Raw genomic sequence first — 21,135 nt, forward strand, 5'->3', positions numbered from 1 at the left:
AATGGTTATTTGCTTCATCTACTCTATGTTGGTTTAACTAAAAAATCACAACAATCAGATTCGGAAGACCTCCTGTGCTCAGCATCAACAGGTCCACCAAATCCAGAAGATGATGATGGAAATCATGGACTGAGAAATGCAGACAAATGACATCATAAAATTGATCAATAAGTTTATTCCAGACGGCATTGGAAAAGATAGAGGAAAGGTTTGCCAACCTATTTATCCACTCCATGATATCTTTGTTAGAAAAGTAAAAATGCTGAAGAAGCCCAAGTTTGAACTGGGAAAACTCATGGAGCTTCGTGGTGAAGGTCACAGCTCCGATAAAACTACTAGGGATAAGTCAGGTGCTAAAGTTGAACAAGCTGCCCTAACTGGTTTGGCTCAGTGGATAGAGTGTCGGCCTGCGGACTGAAAGGTCCCGGGTTCGAATCTGATCAGGGGTATGTACCTTGATTGCGGGCACATCCCCAGTAGGGGGTGTGCAGGAGGCAGCTGATCGATGTTTCTCTCTCATCGATGTTTCTAACTCTCTATCCCTCTCCCTTTCTCTCTGTAAAAAATCAATAAAATATATTTAAAGTTGAACAAGCTGATGGATAGGAGCCCCAAATCCAAGAATCTGTTTCAAATTTAGACTTTCAATGGTGACAAATAAAATAGAATCCTATCTGTGAAAAAAAAAAAAATCAGAAGCAAAATAAGGGGGAAACTGACCAAAGAATAGTATTCCTGAAAGGAAGCACTTCATTTCTTTATGACGGCTCATTTAATTCCAAAATTATTTATATTACTTTTCCCTTCTGTATCGTAACTAATTTCCAAATGAAATGTTTCCCAATTAACATATCAAATAGATCATACAGGATAGACATCATGCTTTCTTATGAAATTTCTGAAAATTCTCTTTTTTATTGGAAAAACAATTCAGTATTTCAATTCCACTATTCTAAAAGGAAAAAACAGGCAACAGACATTCAGTGACTTAATTATGTGCACTTGTAACTATATATAAAACACTTTAAGGCAAAAAAAAAAAAAAAAAAAAAGAGGAAACCTACTGAGAAATCCTTTTACAAGTAAAAGTGTAGTCAAAGCTTTTTCATAACTGAAGTTCTTGAAATTTAGGGTTTCCTTTATGAGGGGGCCTTCTTTTTTTTTAAATATATTTTATTGATTTTTTACAGAGAGGAAGGGAGAGGGATAGAGAGTCAGAAACATCAATGAGAGAGAAACATCGATCAGCTGCCTCCTGCACACTCCCCACTGGGTATGTGCCCGCAACCAAGGCACATGCCCCTGACCGGAATCGAACCCGGGACCCTTGAGTCCGCAGGCCGACGCTCTATCCACTGAGCCAAACCGGTTAGGGCTATGAGGGGCCTTCTTAAAACAAATATTTAGTTAAGGTTTCAAAGTAGATGTATGCTTTTAACATCAATAAGAAAAATTACCAGCCTTAGCCAAAGTGTAGGAAAATAGTTGTTCTCACTCAGCAGATGGAAGAGTAACACAGTAAAACATTTCTGGGAAATCTGTCAGTGTCTTATCAAAATTGTAAACATACAAAGCAATTCTGCTAGGAATTTACCATAAAAAAAGATTTTCCAAGATATACTTGCAGGGATCTTTATTGCAAGGGTTTATATGAAATAGAAACAGTGCAAAAAATATAAATGCCACCCACAAGAGGAAAGTTCAATAAATGAGAGGACACCTATAAATGAAATACCATGTAGTTGTCAAATAAATGCAGTCAATTTGGACATATCAACACGGTAACATTTCCATGACCATTTAATAGTAAATTTTAAAAGGTGGAAATTATAAGGAACTAAGCTGTCACAGAGGTCCCTATAGGTGGGGGAAGGAAGAGGGAAGCAGAGACTTAGTGCCTGTGCACATCAGAGGAGGGAAGAGTGGACAAGATGCTAGAAGGCTACCCATTTGAGAATGGACCTTTCACACAGTGCATGCATCACTTTTTCTCTTTCTTTAAAAGACTAAAGAAAACTTCTGGAAGCACTTTTGGATTTTTATTTTTATTTTAAATATGGTCTTTCTTATTTGAGAGAGAGAGGAGGGAGACAGATACAAACATCAATGGGAAAGAATCAACATTGATCATCTGCCTCCTGCACGCTCCCCCAACTAGGGACTGACCCCATACATGGGGCATGTGCCCTGACCAGGAATCAAACTGGTGACCTCTTGGTGCATGGGTAGATGCTCAACCACTGAGCCACACCAGCTGGGGTGCACTTTTGGATTTTTAAAAAATAGAACAAAGTCCATCTGCTCTCACATAGCTCTATACCTGGGTGATGGTGACTCAGGTCTTCTACTGCAATCTGCACCACGTCCGCCAGATCCTGTTCTGACATCATCCAGAAGGAGAGAAGAGGGGCCAGTCAACAAGCAAGAATCAAACTCACACAGGGCTAGGATTCTGTCACCTACAAAACAAACACAGAGCAGAGAGGGAGATTAATGATTGTGACCTGTGAAATGAAAACTACTGACCATATATATTCAAGAGCACATCAGGCCCTGGCCAGGTGGGTCAGTTGGTTGGAGCGCCATCCTGTGCACCAAAAGGTTGTGGGTTCGATTCCCAGTTAGGGCACATACCTAGGTTGTGGATTCTATCCCTGGAACATGTCAATGTTTCGCTCTCACAGTGATGTTTCTTTCACTTTCTCTTTCTCTCTCTCTCCCACCCCCCTTCCTTTTTTTCTCTCTCTCTAAAATCAATAAAAATATCCTCGGGTGAGAATAATAAAAACAAAAATAAAAAGAGAACATCAGATGTCCACAAATTTTGTTTTTAATATAGGGTTCTTCTTCCCCCAAACCACCAAAAGGTTAGCAATTTTGGAGAATTGAGAAACAGCCCAAAAAATGCTCATTGCTTCTGTCTAGCCCCTACCTGAGAGCCTCTCACTTTATCAATCCATTCCTCACACTACCTCCAAAGTCACCTTCCTAAAATGGCTTAAACACATCATCCCCAAGCCAAAAGTCTCCAATGGTCCCCTACTGCCCACAGAATACATCCTATCTTCCACCTGCTCCCCGTGGGGTCTCAGCTCACACACCCCAGAAAACCATCGCACTGTTGTCTCCACTAGTAATAAAACTCTCACCTCCCAAAGTTTACCTAATGGATCTTTCAGCCAAGGCTATCCCCATACTCCATTTCTCCTACTCAAATCCACCCTCTCTCTGAGCTCCTCTGTTTTGCTTCCCCTTGGCTTCCAGCACAGACCTGAACCACAACACAGCCCACTGCTATGCCCAAGAGCACTGCCATCCTATCCACAGGGTACCTTCTGGGGCAGGGCCACCTCTGGTGTGAGTTGTCATCCCTGAGCCTAGCATTGTGTCTGGAATAGAGTCAGTTATTTTCTTCCTGACCCTGAAACACTTTGATTAGGCCTAGAGAGACCTTATTTTCCAAAACAAAAATGAGACCATATCATTCCAAATGTGATCTCTTGATCAGAGATCCAAATATAGTACTTGAAAAAGAGGATGTCCTGAAGAACTCAGTAATCAATGTCACTATTTTTTATCTTATTATACTTTATACTAGAGGCCCAGTGCATGAAATTTGTGCACTGGGGGGGGGGGGGGTGTCCCTCAGCCCAGCCTGCACCCTCTCCAATCTGGGACCCCTCGGGGGATGTCCGACTGCCAGTTTAGGAGTTGGGAGCCTGCCTGCCTGATTGCCCCTAACCGTTTCTGCCTGCCAGCCTGATCACCCCCTAACCACTTCCCTGCCAGCCTGATTGACGCCTAACTGCTCCCCTGCTGGTCCGGTCGCCCCCAACTGCCTGCCTGGTCTCCCCCAACTGCCCTCCCTCCCCTGCAGGCCTGGTCCCCCCCAACTGCCCTCCCTCCCCTGCAGGCCTGGTCCCTCACAACTGCCCTCCCCTGCTGGCCTGCTCACCCCTAACTGCCCTCCCCTGCTGGCCTGCTCACCCCTAACTGCTCTCCCCTGCAGGCCTGATCGCCCAGAACTGCCCTCCCCTGTGTGACCACATGGGGGTGGCCATCTTGTGTGGGGGTGTGACAGTCAATTTGCATATTACCTCTTCATTATATCAGATTATGTATTTACAAGTAATTATTTACAAAAGAAATTACTTTCCCACCTAGACTACATGCTCCCTGAGGGCAGAAACCATACACTCAACTCTACAGCATAGCTCCTTTCATCGGTAAGTACTTACCATCCCTACACGGCTCCTGTGGGGCAGCAGAGAGATAACTTACAATTTTCAGATCATCTAGTTTCAAGTCGGAATCTCCTGACAGCAACTTTTAATGGTAAGTTCCAACAAGCATTAAATTAATTTGCAGGTTTCACATGTGTTCTTTAATCCTATAAGTAACATGATTCCTCTTCTCTTTTGTCCAGACTTAAATTCTACAGCTTAAATGGTAGCTCCAGAATTTCATAGGGAAGACAATTTGTAGGAGGAACAAATCTCCTCTCTTAAGTCTCCCTTTGTAAACATCTAATCAAATGTATGATCACTTCATACAAGACTGAATGAGGTGAGAAAACATCAACTGTCCTTAACAAAAAAGAGATTGATAACCCCCCCAATCTGGATGAGAAACAAAAGATCTCAGAGCAACTTTGACTGAGTCCTTTACTAAAAGATTTTTAGTCTCCTCAAATCCCCCATAAAAACACATGGAGCAGCTAGGAAAGCAAAATCAGGCCAATGTCTATAGCAGAACTGAGTGATGAGTTCTTCCTAACAAACCCCAAAATGCAAGCAAGTAGGGACACACCACTGACAGCAACAAGATCATCATTGTAGAAGCAGGGAGCAGAGAAGTAATGTGTCAACCTGAGAACAGCAGCTAAAACCAGGAAGTGAGCACAGTCCCAGAGAAGACAAATGCAAGAGGTCTGCAATAAAGTCCAGAGGCCTAGAGCATTCTGGGGTCCAGGAACTCTTAAAAATAATCATCCTTGCCCTAACCGGTTTGGCTCAGTGGATAGAGCATCGGCCTGTGGACTGAAGGGTCTCAGGTTCGATTCCAGTCGAGGGCATGTACCTTGGTTGCAGGCACATCCCCAGTAGGAGGTGTGCAGGAGGCAGCTGATTGATGTTTCTCTCTCGATGTTTCTAACTCTCTATCCCTCTCCCTTCCTCTCTGTAAAAAATCAATAAAATATATTTTTTTAATAATAATCATCATCATCCAAAGCTCCCTTTAAGCCAAACACACTGAAACGAAATGACTGAAAACAGAATACAAAATATACAGGACAGTGAAAACAATGACAGAGACAAATCAAAGTCTAATTAAAGGTGGGAGAGAAAAACAGAGCCAGGAGAGTTCAGAAAATGAACTGCTACATTTTTTTTAAGACTTCCCAAAAAACATGTAAAATAAGAGCTCTAAAACACTGAAATTAGAAAAACTATTCTAAATCAAGCCTCCCTTCTAAATAGTCAGGAAAATTAAATCCACATCAAAATAAACAAAAAAAAATTGAGGTCCAATTGATGAAAACATAATATATATTAAAAGAGAATAAGAAGCAAAATAGCCTCGGCTGTGTGGCTCAGTGGTTGAGTGTTGACCTATGAACCAGGAGGTCACAGTTCGATTCCTGGTCAGGGCACATGCCCGGGTTGTGGGCTTGATCCCCAGTGGGGAGCGTGCAGGAGGCAGCTGATCAATGTTATCAATGTTTCTTCTCTCATCATTGATATTTCTCTCTCTCCCTCTCCCTGCTTCTCTGAAAAAGAAGAACACCACCACCACCACCACCACTAAAGTCAGTGAAAACAGGCTAAGAAGACATGTTACCAAAAGAGATGAAAAATGCTAATCTAATATTTCAAAACAAGTTAAAATACATGAAGGAAATGATATGGTGCTATTAACCATAAACCATCTTGAGAAAAGCTCAAAAATGAAGTGACAGAACTCAGAAAAGGTTAGAAACAAGGCAAAACAGTTTTGGAAATGAAAATTAGAAGGAATCCAAGAGCAAATAAACAATAAATTATGCCTTCAGAAAAACAAGAGGAGGAATTTTTTTTTAATTAAAAAGAAACGGAAAGTTCAAGAAAAAGTAGCATAGTGACAAAGAAGATCCAGCATATGTGTAACAGGAGACGCTAAGAAAAAAAACCACAGCAACACTCAGTGTGGTACACTGTATTGGAAGAGTATCAGGAAATAGGAAAAATAGCTCTCCTGCACTTCTGGTGGGAGTATAACCCTAGAGAACAACAAGCAAGATAGCTATCAAAATGCACTGGACACAGCCCTGACCGTGTCATTCCCTATTCAGGAATCCTTCCAGCACATAGATTCATGTATCTGTACATAGATCTACATACCAAAAAACAAAAAAAAACAAAAAAAAAAACACACAACTAAGGCATTGCTTTTAGCAGCAAAAGAATGGATGCAACCTAAATGTACATCAACAACAACAAAACGTATGGCACTGCCACACAATGGAATTTCAAAGAAATGTAAAAGGAGGCAAATATCTCTAAGAACAACTCCCAAGATGCAGTATTACACGAATATAAATGGGGCAGGATGTGCACAACATACTTTAAAAAAAATATGCTATAAAAATATGCACAGAATTTCTCCGGAACATAAAGGGTAAAAAGAAAACCATTTTTTACTTTTCACCCTTTTATACTATTTGCATTTTTTATCAAGTGCATTTATCACCTCTCCAAAATTAAAAAAAAACGAACGAAACAAAACAAAACACCACACACTTTTTAAAGATGTCCAGACAACTAAATATTTAGGCATAACACAACTAAATATTTAGGCATAAACTGTGGGGGACATTCTCAATTCCAACCTCAGTTATATCCAGTAATATTCTCTGAACCTGGTGCCTGTGCTGAACACTGGGAGTTTCTTCCACCTTCATCCTCAGCAACTGCTCCAGAGCACCTGTCAGGATAGGAAATAAGGTGTTGTGCTAAATGTGTGTCCTCTGAAGATGACCTCTAAGTCACCTGGTGGTTAACTGGTGGTAAGTTTAAAGATCAAAGCTACTCATGCCATAATCTCAGTCTTCTTTTTACCAAATTAAAAACCAAAGCAAAAATTATTAAAGGGATACACTGAACTCTGTAATGAAGGTGGTAGTCCTCGGTTAGATACCACCCAACTGATCTTTGACTTGATAGATTTAAAACATTTTAGAGTCACAGTCTGCTTTAGAATTTAATTAAAAACAAGCAAACAAAAAACCATGGACCCTTTCCCTGGAAATTTGCACAGACAAAACTCTACCAAGTTTCACAGGCTTCACCAATACCAGTGTAAGAGCCCTAATTTATAGGGCCATGAGGGCACCAAAGGAAAGCTCCCACCTCTCCTACAGCACACTGTGGCTACCTGACCAAGTTTGAGCCTATGGAACATGAGCTCAGACACGGTGCATGGCAGCGCCAGCACCTCATCAAAAGAAAGCTGGCAGTGACCATGGCCCTCCTGCTGCTGCTAGACTCTAGGGATGAGGATGGACAGGCGCTAGAACGTTGGAGCAAAGAACAAGAAGGAAATAGCCTGGGTCCTCACATCTATGGAGCTGCCACGCCTCCTGGACTGCCTATCTCAGACGTTCTCATAAGAAAGGAAAATAAACAACCACCTGCTTTAAAACAATGTGTATTTTGCAGTCTGTCACATGCAGCCAAGCTTAACCTAAGTGATACACCTGAAGCCCATTCATGATGGCCCTGGATCCATAGCTTCCAGGTTAGATACCTATCTCTCATAAAGGTCTAGAGCAGCGGTTCTCCACCTGTGGGTCGCGACCCCTTTGGTGGTCGAACGAGCCTTTCACATGGGTCGCCTAAGACCATCCTGCATATCAGATATTTACATTACAATTCATAACAGTAAAAAAATTACAGTTATGAAGTTGCAACGAAAATAATTTTATGGTTGGGGGTCACAACATGAGGAACTGTTTTTAAAGGGCCAGAAGGTTGAGAACCACTGGTCTAGTGGAAAGTTTTCAGGGGCCTTTTTCAAGCCTTTTCTTGATTTCTGAAAGCTCTGCAAGTGGCTCAAGAAAATACTCCAAACTCACCATAAAATCCTGAATCTTAACCTTTTCCAAATGAGGACACCATACGTTATCCAAGTTGTTTACTCAAAACGATTCTCTGGCCAGGATAAAGAGTCATTTAAAATTCTGCTAACACTGAAGGCTTGAATAGAAAAGTAGGGCAACAAGCCCAAGAAAACTGGAACAGAGCAATGCATGCCGTTGCCATTTTGGCAAATTAAATTTGCCATTTCTCAGAAGTCCTGGAGACAGTCCAGTCTTAATATAATAAAACAACTGGACTGAGATTAATGTTCAGTAATGTCTTTAATGGCAATGACTAGTTAGAACCCTGCTTTAAACTAACGTATTTTGGACTCCGTCACATGAGCCACCCTGAAGCCCATTCATGAGCCAAGGCTTCCAGGTTAAATAAATGTCTCTCAGAGAAGGCTAGTGGAAAGTTTTCAAGGGCCCAATTCAACCTTTTTCCTGGTTTCTAAAAGTTCTACAAGTGGCTTAAGGAAATACTCCAAACTCACCATAAAATCCTGAATCCTAACCTCTCAAGTGGCTGAAGAGAGCCTCTTCTAGGGGGCACATGAAAAAAGAGCCCACCGACCGAATCAACAACCTAAGTGCTCAATCTTAGGGGAGTGGTAAATGAAAGTACACCCTATTATAAAATACTGCAGACACTAATGTCAGTGAGAATGGTTTGATTGCATGAGCCATAATAGAAAGGTCTCCAGAATATACTACTAACAGAAAGGAACGTAAAAGGAAAATTGCAAAACAGTATATGATCCCTATTCTGTTTTCTAAAAATGCATGTATGTATAGTCACATATCCATGTGTGTCTGAAATGATACATTCTGAAGGTTACCTCAGAGGTAACCTTCAGTATGAGCTGGCTTTCATTCTTGATCCTTCAGGATTGTTGAATTTTCTATAAGCCCATATTCATTTATCACCTGTGAAATTGTTTTTCTAAAACAAAGTAACAAGTATATAACCTACAACTTGTGTGCATCCATCACACACAGCCATGACCACTAGTGCTGATGTGTCCGAGGCTGCAGACACAAAGCAGCCCTTCCCTGAACACTTCCATTCTCCTGGACCACTGTGTCATACTTTCTCCTCTCCCTTCCAAACCCCAGCTCCTCCTTCCTCAGTGCTTTCTCTTCCACATCAGAGTTCCTTTGAACTTAGCCACCCCACCTCTGGCTGCTTATTGGCACCACCTGGCCTTGCTCCGATCCAAAGGTACTGGTATGCCCTCCCCTCTTTACCGCCAGGGGCTCCCGCACTTCAGCAGTTCTCTCCGAGTCCCTTTACCATCTGCCTCCCAGGTCATTCCCAATACACACTGCACTGCTACTTCCCCACCTCCCCTTCAGAGCAGAATTCCCAAGAGTTGCCTGTACATGTGTCTCCATTTCCTTCCTTCACATTCTCTCTAGAGCCAGTCAATCAGACTCTGGCTTTTCCACTGACCAAACTGCCCCTATCCATCCTGCCCTGGCCCCCACAAGCACCTGCCCAGGGCTCACTCCCACCTGCTCCACAGCCAGCCTCCCTCCCTCGCCTTCTTGGCCTGGCTCCTCTCCTGGCCTTGTCTTGCAGAGGTTCTTTGAAGGTGTGCATGATCTCCCTGATGTGGAAGGACCAGGGCCAGGTGCTGGACCTCTTCTCAATCATTCTGAAATACCATCTATGTGCTGATGGCTCAGATTCACCCTTCAACTCAGACCTCAGACGTGAACTACAGATAGCCTGCTGGACAGTTCCCCTGGGTATCTAGTCCCAACTGCAAGGCACCAAACTGAACCCGATACCCCACAACCAAGTGCTCCTCCCAGACTTTCCATCTCAATTTATGGTAACACCAGTTGCTTAGACCAAAAACCTTCAGTCCTTGGTTTTTCTCTCTCTCTCTCATGTTCCATCTGTGGGCAAATTCTCTCAATAAGCATGGGCTCATCTGGAGTCGTGCACCGGCCTTCACAGAGGCCTTCCTGCTCTGCCTTTACACCATAATTATTCCCAATGCCTGGTTAAAAGGCTTTCAGGATCACATCAAACACATGTCAGACTGTCCCTCATTTGTTTAGAGCCCTCTGAAGGCATTCTGCTTACTCAGGATGGCTTTCCTAAAACCCTGAAGCCACCAGCCAGCACCTCACAATGCCCCTCAGGTTCTCCTTGCTGCTCCTCACTCACCCCTATCCAAAGAGGCCTCTCGAGTGCAGGTACACCCAGCTCAGGGCCCTTACACGAACACCCGCCTACCCCTCCACCACCTACTGCCAATTCCATAATTGAATTACACCCATTCAATTACACCCACCACCAGCACCCACCTCCCTGTTCCCTTCCTGCTTCTTCGAAAAGCACTTACTGTCCAACTTACTACATGTGCTAAATGTTCATTTCGTTTAAATCTGTCTTCCCTACTAGAAGATCAGCTCCATCAGGGCAGGAATTTCCCTTTTGCTTCCTGTCTGGCACAGGGTTGGCACATGCTGGCCCTCAATGAACACACGTGATGAATCTAGTGGAAGAGCCCATTATAGAGTTACACAGCAATGCAGAACTATGAAGGTCAACATTTCTACTTAAAAACCATGGATTAGGTCTTCAAAGTTCTTTCAATTTATATTTTGATTTCAATAGGAATGTACCATAACTAAGTCACGAAGCTATTTAGTTTATGACTGTGAACTTCATGTGACACTTTCCGCTAACAGTGAAAATCCAACAAGCTGCTTGTCAGCCATCAGCAAAAGACACAGCAGCTGTTCATCAGCTGAAATACAGAACTGCAAATTTATTTTAATTTTTAAATAAACTTTAAGTTTGGACATCCATACAATAAACTCACAAGGTCATTAAAACAGGGATAAAAGAAAGGCTCCTGTGACTGAGCAATAAGCTTAGCTTCAGCAGTAAAGGTTAAAAAAGAAAACACTATAAACTATCAGCTCTCATTATGTAAAAATGGCAGCAAGAAAAAAATAACCAAACAAAGCCTCGCTGTATGGACACAGGGATATTCTCGGTTACTGTGAAAATGACATCACTTGGATCATCTCATTAGGGATGTCACAACATATGGGACAATTTTCCCATCAGTTTTTTAGGGCGGTCTTCATAGAGCAGTTTCTTATACCAACCCTGATGCTGTGTCTGACTTAGATCAGATGATTTCCGCAGGAGGTAGAACAATGTAGCCAGGTGTATAACCTCCAGGGCAGTGACCTGCTCTACTAGACTTATTTATCAGATACATGAAGAGTGGCTAAAGAGAAGCAGTCCACAAGTCATGGGTAAAAAGCTTGGTATACCCTTTTCATTTCTTGGAGGGGCCTTGGAAGTCATCTAGTGCTAACCTAACTTCACTTTACAGATGACAAAAATATAATCTGAATGTATTACTCTGAGGGTTAGAACTGTCCATGAACAAGTACAAGAGGGAGATGGGCCTAACTACAAGTCTTTGAGTACAATTCTGCAGAAAAGACGCTTGCTTCAGGAGTGATGAGGAAGGACCATCACCAAGGTCCTATAGCAGACTCCACCTCCCTGGAGCCTTAAAATTAATGAGGCCCCAAAACCTTGTGCTTGTATAGGTATATGGTTGTATTCTTGACATTACATCACCCACCACGCCCCACCCAAATGTCAAGTCCACAATGCCATAAAAATCGTAACAGTAATTTCCAATCCCATGTGAGGAAGGAGCTAAGTGGTGCCTAGTTAAAAAGCTAAATCTCCAGGAACAGGGAAACCTCCAAGAAACTAAAGAGCATTCCATCTAGTCAAATCTTTTTTATGTAAGTATAGTAATAAAATAAATAATTAAAAGTCAGTATGAAGTAAGCAAAGAAACAAATTTTTATTAAACTGAGATATAGGGGAAAGACTCAGTTTACTTATTTTTCTCCCAAAATCAGTGTGGGGTGGGAGGGGAAATATGCAAAGGATGAAATAGGGAACAAAGAGCAATTTGACTAAATGACTTGGTAATAGATAAACTAGGAAATTAGGAAGCAAGAAATACTTCTTCCTATGGTTTCCAATGAGGGAAATTCAGGCCATATTGTTTCTTCTTTAAGACAGCCCCCTTCCCAAAAAATGTTTGAGTTTAAAATTAGGAAAAGATCAAACTAGCCTGAGAGAGCTAATTTAATGTTTGATTAAATTAGTCACTTTTATTCATGTTTTCCAAAATATGTAAACCTCCTCAAATATAAACCACAAATGCAGAAAAGAGAAGAAAATGGATTTAAGTTGATCTCACAGCACTCACTGTCACAATCCACAGACTCACTGGTCTAAAGACCCCCTTTATCATCTTAAAATTAGTAAGGCCCAAAACCTGTGCTTGTATAGGTATATCTATCAATAGTTATCACATTTGAAATTAGAACAGAAAATGTTTGAATATTTCTTTATTCATTTAAAATTATAAAAACCAACATATTACATATTAACATACAAAACATTTTTATGAAAATAAACTATAGTTTCAAAAACAACAAACGCAGCAAAATCTAAAGAAGAGGAACACAGTTTGGCATTTTTACAAATCTCTTTAATGTCAGACTTAATGGAAAACAACTGGATTCTCATATCTGCTTCAGCTTTCAATCTATTGTAATAGATTGTTCTGGTTGATGCATATGAAGAAAACCCAGCCTCACAAAGAGGTGCATGCTGGGAAAGGGAAGAGTATGTATTTTATTTTATTTTTTAAGAGTATATATTTTAATAACCTTCAGCTAACTGTAGATATTCTTCTTTAATACAATACCAAAACTCAACAAGTGTTTTATTTTTCCTAAAGGCTTGCTGCAATGTGAAATCTAAAACCATATCAGTGAACTTTTTGTATGCTATTACTTTAAAATCCATTGGTCTGTACTGCCCTTTAAATGGACCTTTACACAAGTGTGATTTTGAAACTCCATGCACTTGTCATCTGGAAAATACAGATTCACTGAGTTCTGAATGTTGTTTATAATATACTATCAAAAGCATTACATTCATTGATATGAGCACTGATCACATCAGAAAGTCTTTAAGTATTAGGAAGCTATCGAGCTCATAGCAGCAGATACAAGCTTTCTGAAATTCCAAGTTCACTTGAAAGTTCAATCTGTATCACTGGCAATTGTGTTAGTTGCTTTCCTTGAAGTGGCAAGCTGAATTTGTTCACTTAGTAGGAAAATTGGTAGTTTGTCAATTATTCTTTCCTAGTGGTCCATGAAAAAAAGTGGCTGAACTAGCTAGCAACTCAAATAATTGCAGGACTTGTCCTTGAGGGAATCCTCTAACTCCAAAATGCAGCACAACTGCTTTCCACATACATCCTGTCTTAAAAAGAGGTGTACTGGGTTGAGATTTACCCTGCTTCATCAAGTACATTCTTAGGTGAATAAAATTTTTTAAAAATTGCATGGCAGTAAAGACTACAATGGTACAACTGCAGCTTGGGGCCTCAGCCTCAATTGTGCTAAAGCAGCATCAGTTTTACCACCACTGACCCTGCACCATCAGTGCAAACATCAACATGCAAAAAAGGCAATGACCACTTAACGATCATTATGAAAACTGCTTTGATCTCACAGACCCTCTGGGAAGGTCTCAAGGACACCCTGGGGTTCTGTAGACCACACTTTGACAACCACTGCTATCAGGTACATTTTTAGAAAGAAAACCTAAGAACCACATATGAATTAATGTGAATTCCAGATTAATCCTACTATAAAATATAAACTATAAATGCATTTAAAAGCAACTTTTACTTGGTTTACCAACTGCCAATGGTAAATATAACTAATATTGCAGAAGCCTGCATAAACCTTGCAACAAAAATTTTGGTTTTTACATATATAACACCCATATTTTAATTCTTCCCTGACAGCTACTAAATTACTTACATTGTGAAGTATCATCTGTTCTGATCAAATAAAATACTACAACTGCCAAAGATGCGTAAGTCTAATACTGTACAATTGACTGTAGGCTAAAACACCTTAATCTTATTTCGTAGTTCCAAGTCAAACTTTAATAAGTCTCTATGAACTCTTTTACACAATTAGTATTGTGATCTTACTGCATTCATTCATAGATTATTTAAAAAATCATTGGGCACACACTGCACATACATACAACTAGACATACACTACAAGGGAGGAGAATGTAACCCTACCCTTAAGATGCATACTAAGAAGTAACACTTGGGATCTACTGCTTAGCCATAGCTAAAACAGCATTAGGGGAACACAGACTGAGGCAGCTACCCTGGCCTTGGAAGATCAAGGAAGGCTGCCCAGAACTGGGGGAGATCTGAGAGTCAGGAGGGGACAGAGCAAGAGCAAAGGGGTCAGAGGTGTAGGTCTACTGGTTGGGAGTCTTAAAAAGTCCATGGCACAGAACAAACTAGCAGAGGTCTGCTCTCAATTAACTAAGGAGACCTGCCAGATGAAGTAAGGTCCTGGGGATGGGGTGGGGTTCAGCCATAAAAGAATTTCAAGGGAAATTTAAATATGGACGGAATCTTTAGTAACACTGAATTATTGTTCATTTTTTTATGTGTAGTTTTGTAAAAGAATGTCATTGCTCTCAGACATGAGTGCTCAAGCATTTAGGGAATAAAATAAGGTGAGCTCTCCAACTTACTTTCAAATGCAGGAAAAAACCCACACAAATGTTAACCCTTTGTGAATCTTGATCAGTGGTTCTCAACCTGTGGGTCGCAACCCCTTTGGGGTCAAATGACCCTTTCACAGGGGTCGCCTAAGACCATCGGAAAACACATATATGATTACATATTGTTTTTGTGATTAATCACTATGCTTTAATCATGTTCAATTTGTAACAATGAAATTGGGGGTCACCACAACATGAGGAACTGTATTAAAGGGTCATGGCATTAGGAAGGTTAAGGACCACTGATCTAGATGAAGGCTATACACCTGTATATTCATTGTGCTCTTTAGCAACTTTTCTCTAGATTAAAGTTAGGAGGAGGTAGCACAAAATCACTGATTTAGTAAAACATGCTCACGCTCCATCAAGCAGAGCTTGGAGAGCTTCATGTTGGCAAACACTGTCCCACATCATGGTGGTGCATGTTGTTAACGGGGAGAAACTGGGTGTGGGGTACACAAGAACAAGCTGTACTATCTCTGCTATTATCTGCAAATCTCAAATTATTACAAAATAAAAGGTTTTAAAATAAGTCAGTCTTTAGAAAAAAACAAAAATAAAACTCTCCAATCCACTCTGCCTGCCACCAGCCACCATCATCACATCTCTTCTGTGCCAAACTCCTAGAACATGTTCTAGAGCCCAAGCCCATCCACAAACATTGTCTCTTCCCACTCCCTTCTGAATCCCCCCAAAAATCTGTTTTCCAAACTCGCTGTTGGACTGGAACTTTTCTCCAAGAGACCAGACAAGAGCCCTGTAAACAATTTCTAACTGCCTTTTAGCATCAGCATTTCTTTTTCTTCTTCACTCAGGCCACCCATCCATGTCTTCCTCCCTTTCCTGGGGCCTTGCTCCAGGGTTCACCTGAGACCACTGTCCTCCTCTGAAAGCTGTCCCTTGCAGAGCATGTCCACCCCCCTGGCTCCATGTCACATGGGCCACTCCAATTGCAGTGCAGTCACTAACCAACAGGCTGCAGGTGCCTATGCAGCCCCTTCCGGTCTTTCAGGAAACAGAGCAGCACAATGGAAGGCACTGTCTCCCAGAGGGTGCTGGCAGGCACTCACTTTGATTACGGAACTGACAACCATCTCTCCCAAAATTTTGCCACCTTAAACACGCACCAACGACTTTCCCAAGTCCAGTATTTCAAACCACCCTATGCCCATAAGACAACAGACAATGAAATCTATTCCAATATTTTGAAAGATGAACTCTTCTCATGTCCCTATTAGCTCCTTTTCCCCAAGAATATTGATCAAGGAGATACCAACCCCTCTGAGAAAGAACCCTGCACCTTTTTTTTTTTTTTTTTAACTCTCTCTGCTCTGTTACCCATAAGTATCCAACCATCACCAGACCCTATCCTATAGTTTCTTCACGGCTTATTGATTCCAACCTGACTTTCTCTTCCTCTCCCCCACTGCACCTGGTCTGCTAAGTGCCTCATTATCCATGAACTAGCCTCCTGCCCAGTCCCTGCCTCCAATCTGATGTGTAGGCACACTCTAAAGCTGAGTCCACTGATGTGACAGAATGAGTGTCCCTTTGTCCCTCCCAAAGTTACACATGACTGAGGCAGGAAGCCAATCCTCTCTCATCCATCCTCTAAGTTCCAGAGTGATTTTTCTGGAGGGCTCATCCTCTCAGAGCCCAGCTCAGCACATTCCATGGCCCTCCTCTGCTGACAGCATCACATCTAAACTCCTCCATCCAGGTTTCAAGCCTTTCCTAGTCCGGTTACCTCCTGCCTGCCTATATATAATCTCATTTTATTCAATCACCCAACAAATGCATTCTAAGCCAATGGTTGGCAAACCATGACCCTATGGGCCAAATCTGGCCCTCTACCTGTTTTTGTACAACCCATGAGCCAAATCAAAAGAAAAGCAATATTTTGAAATGTCAAATTATATGAAACTCAAATTTCAGTGTCCACAAGTAAAGTTTTATTGGAATACAGCCATGCCCAGCTGTCTGCATACTGTCTACAGCTGCTTTGGGGCTGTAATGGCTCCTCTAGTGGCTGAAAGTCTCACTTTAATGTAAAAACAATTGCTCTATGCCTTGGATCATCACTAACACAAGCACCACGCTGGGCACACAGGAGTCATCCACAAATGCTTTAGTGAAGAAAGTAATGATCTTCAGGTTCAAATGATCCTGCAAACACAGATAATCCTGAAACTCATGGATACCTTGATGCCCTGACAGCTCTTTCAAACCTTCTGCTGCAAGGACAATAGGAATCTTGGTTTAATTATCTTCTAATTTTAAAAAGTCAAGAGAAGCCCAACTGGTGTGGCTCAGTGGTTGAGCGTCGACCTCTGAACCAGGTTCAGGGCACATACCCAGGTTGTGGGCTCCATCCCCAGTGTGGGGCATGCAGGAGGCAGCTGATCAATGATTCTCTCATCACTGATGTTCCTATCTCTCTCTCTCTCCCTTCCTCTATGAAATAAATTTTTTTGTAAAATAATTAAGTTAAAACATTAAATATAGTGGCGGGCATGATGGGAATGTAGGTTTACAGTTGTGAGTACATGAAACAGTTTATTCTTGTATTATTATTTATTCATTATTGTATTATATATTTGTATTACAACTGTAAACTACTTTTGCCCACCCCTGTATTTGGAGACCACAATTGATGCTCTTTCCTACACTTTCACTGCATTTATACCTCTATATTTTACCGTTAAAATGAAAAACATTTAGAGATGTGAAAATGAATTAGATGACATAAGTCAATGTTTGTACCTCTACTGAAAAAAGTTATGTTTCAGACAGATATTATATTGATTTTGATATTTATATACTTAAATTCAACTATAGCTCACTTTATAATCAGATACTGAATTAGAGGTAAAATTTTAAAGTCATTTTTCCACTGACATATGGAAAGTGTTCTCTTTTTTTTTTTTTCCTTTTTTTTTAAAGCCTCACCCAAGGACATGTTGAGAAAGAAAAAGAGAAACATTGATGGGTTGCCTTCCGTACATGCCCTGGACCAGGGATCAAACAGGCAACTTTTTGGTGCACAGGATAAATGCTCAACCAACTGAGCCACTCAGCTGTTCTTATAAGAAATATTGGCCCTAACACAGTACGAATTCATACTCAATATCACAAATTGTCTAAAATCATCTAATAGAATTGAAAATTATCACTGAATATCAAATAATACACCAAAATTACAACACCATATAGTAATCACAATTTACAATAAAAAGTACAACAGAAAGGTCACTTCCCTGGAGAGAACAGGAGGGTTCTAAAGACTATTAAGGACTTCTGCTGGGCCAGGGGGCTGTGATTCCACGCCCTCAGAGTGTGGGCCTACATGTGGTACTGGCAGGTTCCTCACAGAAGTGCAGTTATCATAGGTTCTTGCACTTGTTAACAAGTGTATACTTTACAATCACAGCCGAGCTTTTAATTAGCAACTTGTACTAATTTACAATACCTCTAAGCTCCTGTCCAAATCTAAATATCTAAAATTATATGATGTAAGTTTATCACAGACAAAATTCAGACTATATGCAAAACCTCTACCAATTAAATCAGCACCATTTGAGGTTGGCAAGCATAAAAAGATATAGGACCTGACAGGTAAAGTTGATAACAATAATTATAGGAGCTACCATTTATTGAATCCTAAACACTATATTAAACATTATGTCATTTAATCTTCCCAACCTTTGATGTAGGTGTGTTCCCATTTCACAGAAATAGGCCCATCCCTAAATGCTCCCCTTATCTGAAACATACACCATGAATATTAGGGGAACATGAGACCAGAGAGCAGTGAAGTGGGATGGGGAGGAAACAGAGCACACTCCCACAGTAACACATTTTGTGTCCTTAACTAAGCCCACATGTTAGCCATCACCATGTGTTCCCGTTTCCTTTCCCTGGAGTTTGGGCCTGTGCATCCATCCATCTCTCAGCTCCCTCTAAAAACTGAAATCCTTTTATCACCCATCTGTTCCTCCTGTTTATTGCCTCATACTGCAAAGCTTGGGGAGGGAGGTGGCCAGCAGTTCAGGGCTAAATGTCCTAATCTCCTTTATCCACCTCACAATTCTGTAGAATCCAAACCAAACAACTAGATTATGCCAAAATGTTAAGGGAATTTATAATCCTAACCAGCAACATAAAAACAAGAGAAAATTAGCTCCTGACATGAGCAGTCATTAGAACAAATAACAAAGTTAACAATGGCAGGTGGCAGATGCAGATGCAGATGCAGGGACCATTCCAGACATTTCTGACCCACACAACAGATGTCAGATAAGTGCAATCCCTCAGAGGCAGAGTGGATAACCAAGGAGAACTAGTTAACATGATCTAAAGCAGCAAATGGACAAAAGCATGGGTAGGCCTGCTAAGGTCATGTGGCAGACACTGGCTGACCACACACAGCCCTGGCAGACACATCCACCACAGTATCATCATGGGGGCCAAATATTCTTGGGGAAAAATATATTCATCTAAGTTCATAAAGGAGTCCCCTTTTCTTTCAGTATAAAGGACATTATTGAGATAATTAGTAAAATCTGAATTAGATCTGTTGCTTAGATAATAGAGCTGCATCAATGATAAATTCTTAATTTTAATCATTGGACTGTGGTTATATAAGAATGTCCTCCTTTTTAAGAAACAGACACTTGCCCTAGCCAGTTTGCTTCAGTTGGCCTGTGGACTGAAGGGTCCCAGGTACAATTCCAGTCAAGGGCACATGCCCAGGTTACTGGCTCGATCCCCAATATGGGGCATGCAGGAGGCAGCCAATCGATGATTCTCTCATCACTGATGTTTCTATCTCTCTCTCCCTCTCTTTTCCTCTCTGAAATCAATAAAAATATATTTTTTAAAAATGTAAGTAGTTAAAAGAGATTATGTCAAACTTCAGGAAAAAAACATGTATATACACACACACACATACATTTATAGAAACAGTAAAGCAAATATAGAATATTAACATCTGAGAATCTAGGAAACTATACAATTCTTTGTACAATTCTTACAACTTCTAAGCCTGAAAAAAAAAATCCTACAGAGATGTTGAGGCTTTTTCTCCAAAAAAGGTGGTAGTGAGAATGGATAGAGGCATTTTCATTTGAAGGTGACTTTGCCAATGCTAATTATACTTATAAGAGGCTTCCACTGACAATTTCTTTCCAAGTAGATTTTCTCAAAATAAACTAAAAGATTCTGACCTACACTCTCAGAGATGGTTCAGTGGATTCCTCCAGATTGCCCCCAAACTCTCCAAGTTGGCAGTGAAGAGCATGGATGCTAGAGGAAACTAAGAGAGTAATGCCTAAATGACACTTTGCACAGTGCTTGGCACCAGCTGAAGTATGCTTTACTATCATCATACTGTTATTGAACTTCCAACCATGATTTCTTTCTCCAACTTGCAGTGAAACTTTTAGTCTAGAGCTTGGGAATTCACACACTACAGCCCAAGGGCCAAATCTAGCCTGGTGTCAGTTTTTGTAGGTAGGTTTCACTGAAAAACAGCCATTCCCATTCAGGCTTCCACCCTGCAAGGGCAAACAGAGTTGAGCAGCTGTGACAGAGATTCCAAAACCAAAAATATTTTCTGACCCTTTAACAGAAAATGTTTGTTAGCCTCTGCCCTCGTGTTTAATGATGTCCATGGCATCTACAGAATCTTGAAACTGCCTCTTTTTGAGACTGAAGGATAAAGAAATTAAAGACAATTATTGAAGAACTAGAGGCCCAGTGCACAAAAATTTGTGCACTGGGGGTGGGGGGAGGTCCCTCAGCCCGGCCTGTGCCCTCTCGCAGTCTGGGACCCCTCGAGGGATGACCACCTGCTGGCTTAGGCCCCGGGGGATTGGGCTTAAGCTGGCAGTCAGACATCCCTCTGGCAGCCCAGGAGCCCTCGGGGGATGTCCACTTGCCAGCGGGGAGCAGGCCTAAGCTGCAGTCGGACATCCTTAGCACTGCTGAGGAGGAGGGAGAGGCTCCCACCACCACCACTGTACTGGCAGCCGTCAGCCTGGATTGTGGCTGAGTAGAGCTCCCCCTGTGGGAGCACACTGACCACCAGGGGGCAGCTCCTGCATTGAGCGTCTGCCCCCTGGTAGTCAGTGTGTGTCATAGTGACCAGTCATTCCCAGTCTTTCTGCTGTTAGGGTCAATTTGCATATTACCCTTTTATCATATAGGATAGTAATCTTGACCTCCTTAGAGGTGCCTCCGCTATTATAGGATTGTTCAGTTACCTAGAGGCCTGGATTGGTTCTTGCTGATCCACCTCCTGTTAGCTACAAAGAGCAATTTATGATTCAGATTATAGTGGATT

At 41.4% G+C, this 21,135-nt stretch overlaps 1 protein-coding gene across 13 annotated transcripts in view; it reads right to left on the minus strand.

The window, feature by feature from the left end:
• Positions 1 to 21,135, minus strand: part of BANP (BTG3 associated nuclear protein) — a 153,201-nt gene that overhangs the window by 120,020 nt on the left and 12,046 nt on the right. For 9 of the 13 annotated variants that reach the window (XM_059667108.1, XM_059667110.1, XM_059667109.1 and 6 more), the window contains one exon: positions 2,321 to 2,459. In XM_059667108.1, the coding sequence (XP_059523091.1) occupies positions 2,321 to 2,390 (70 nt within the window). In that variant the 5' untranslated portion in view covers positions 2,391 to 2,459. Of the gene's footprint in view, positions 1 to 2,320; positions 2,460 to 2,634; positions 2,656 to 6,868; positions 6,964 to 21,135 lie in introns of those variants that run through there. The other 4 variants (XM_059667100.1, XM_059667102.1, XM_059667105.1 and 1 more) reach the window with 3 other exon arrangements.

Source organism: Myotis daubentonii, chromosome 15 (genome assembly GCF_963259705.1).
Source record: "Myotis daubentonii chromosome 15, mMyoDau2.1, whole genome shotgun sequence".
NCBI classification, from domain to species: domain Eukaryota; kingdom Metazoa; phylum Chordata; class Mammalia; order Chiroptera; family Vespertilionidae; genus Myotis; species Myotis daubentonii.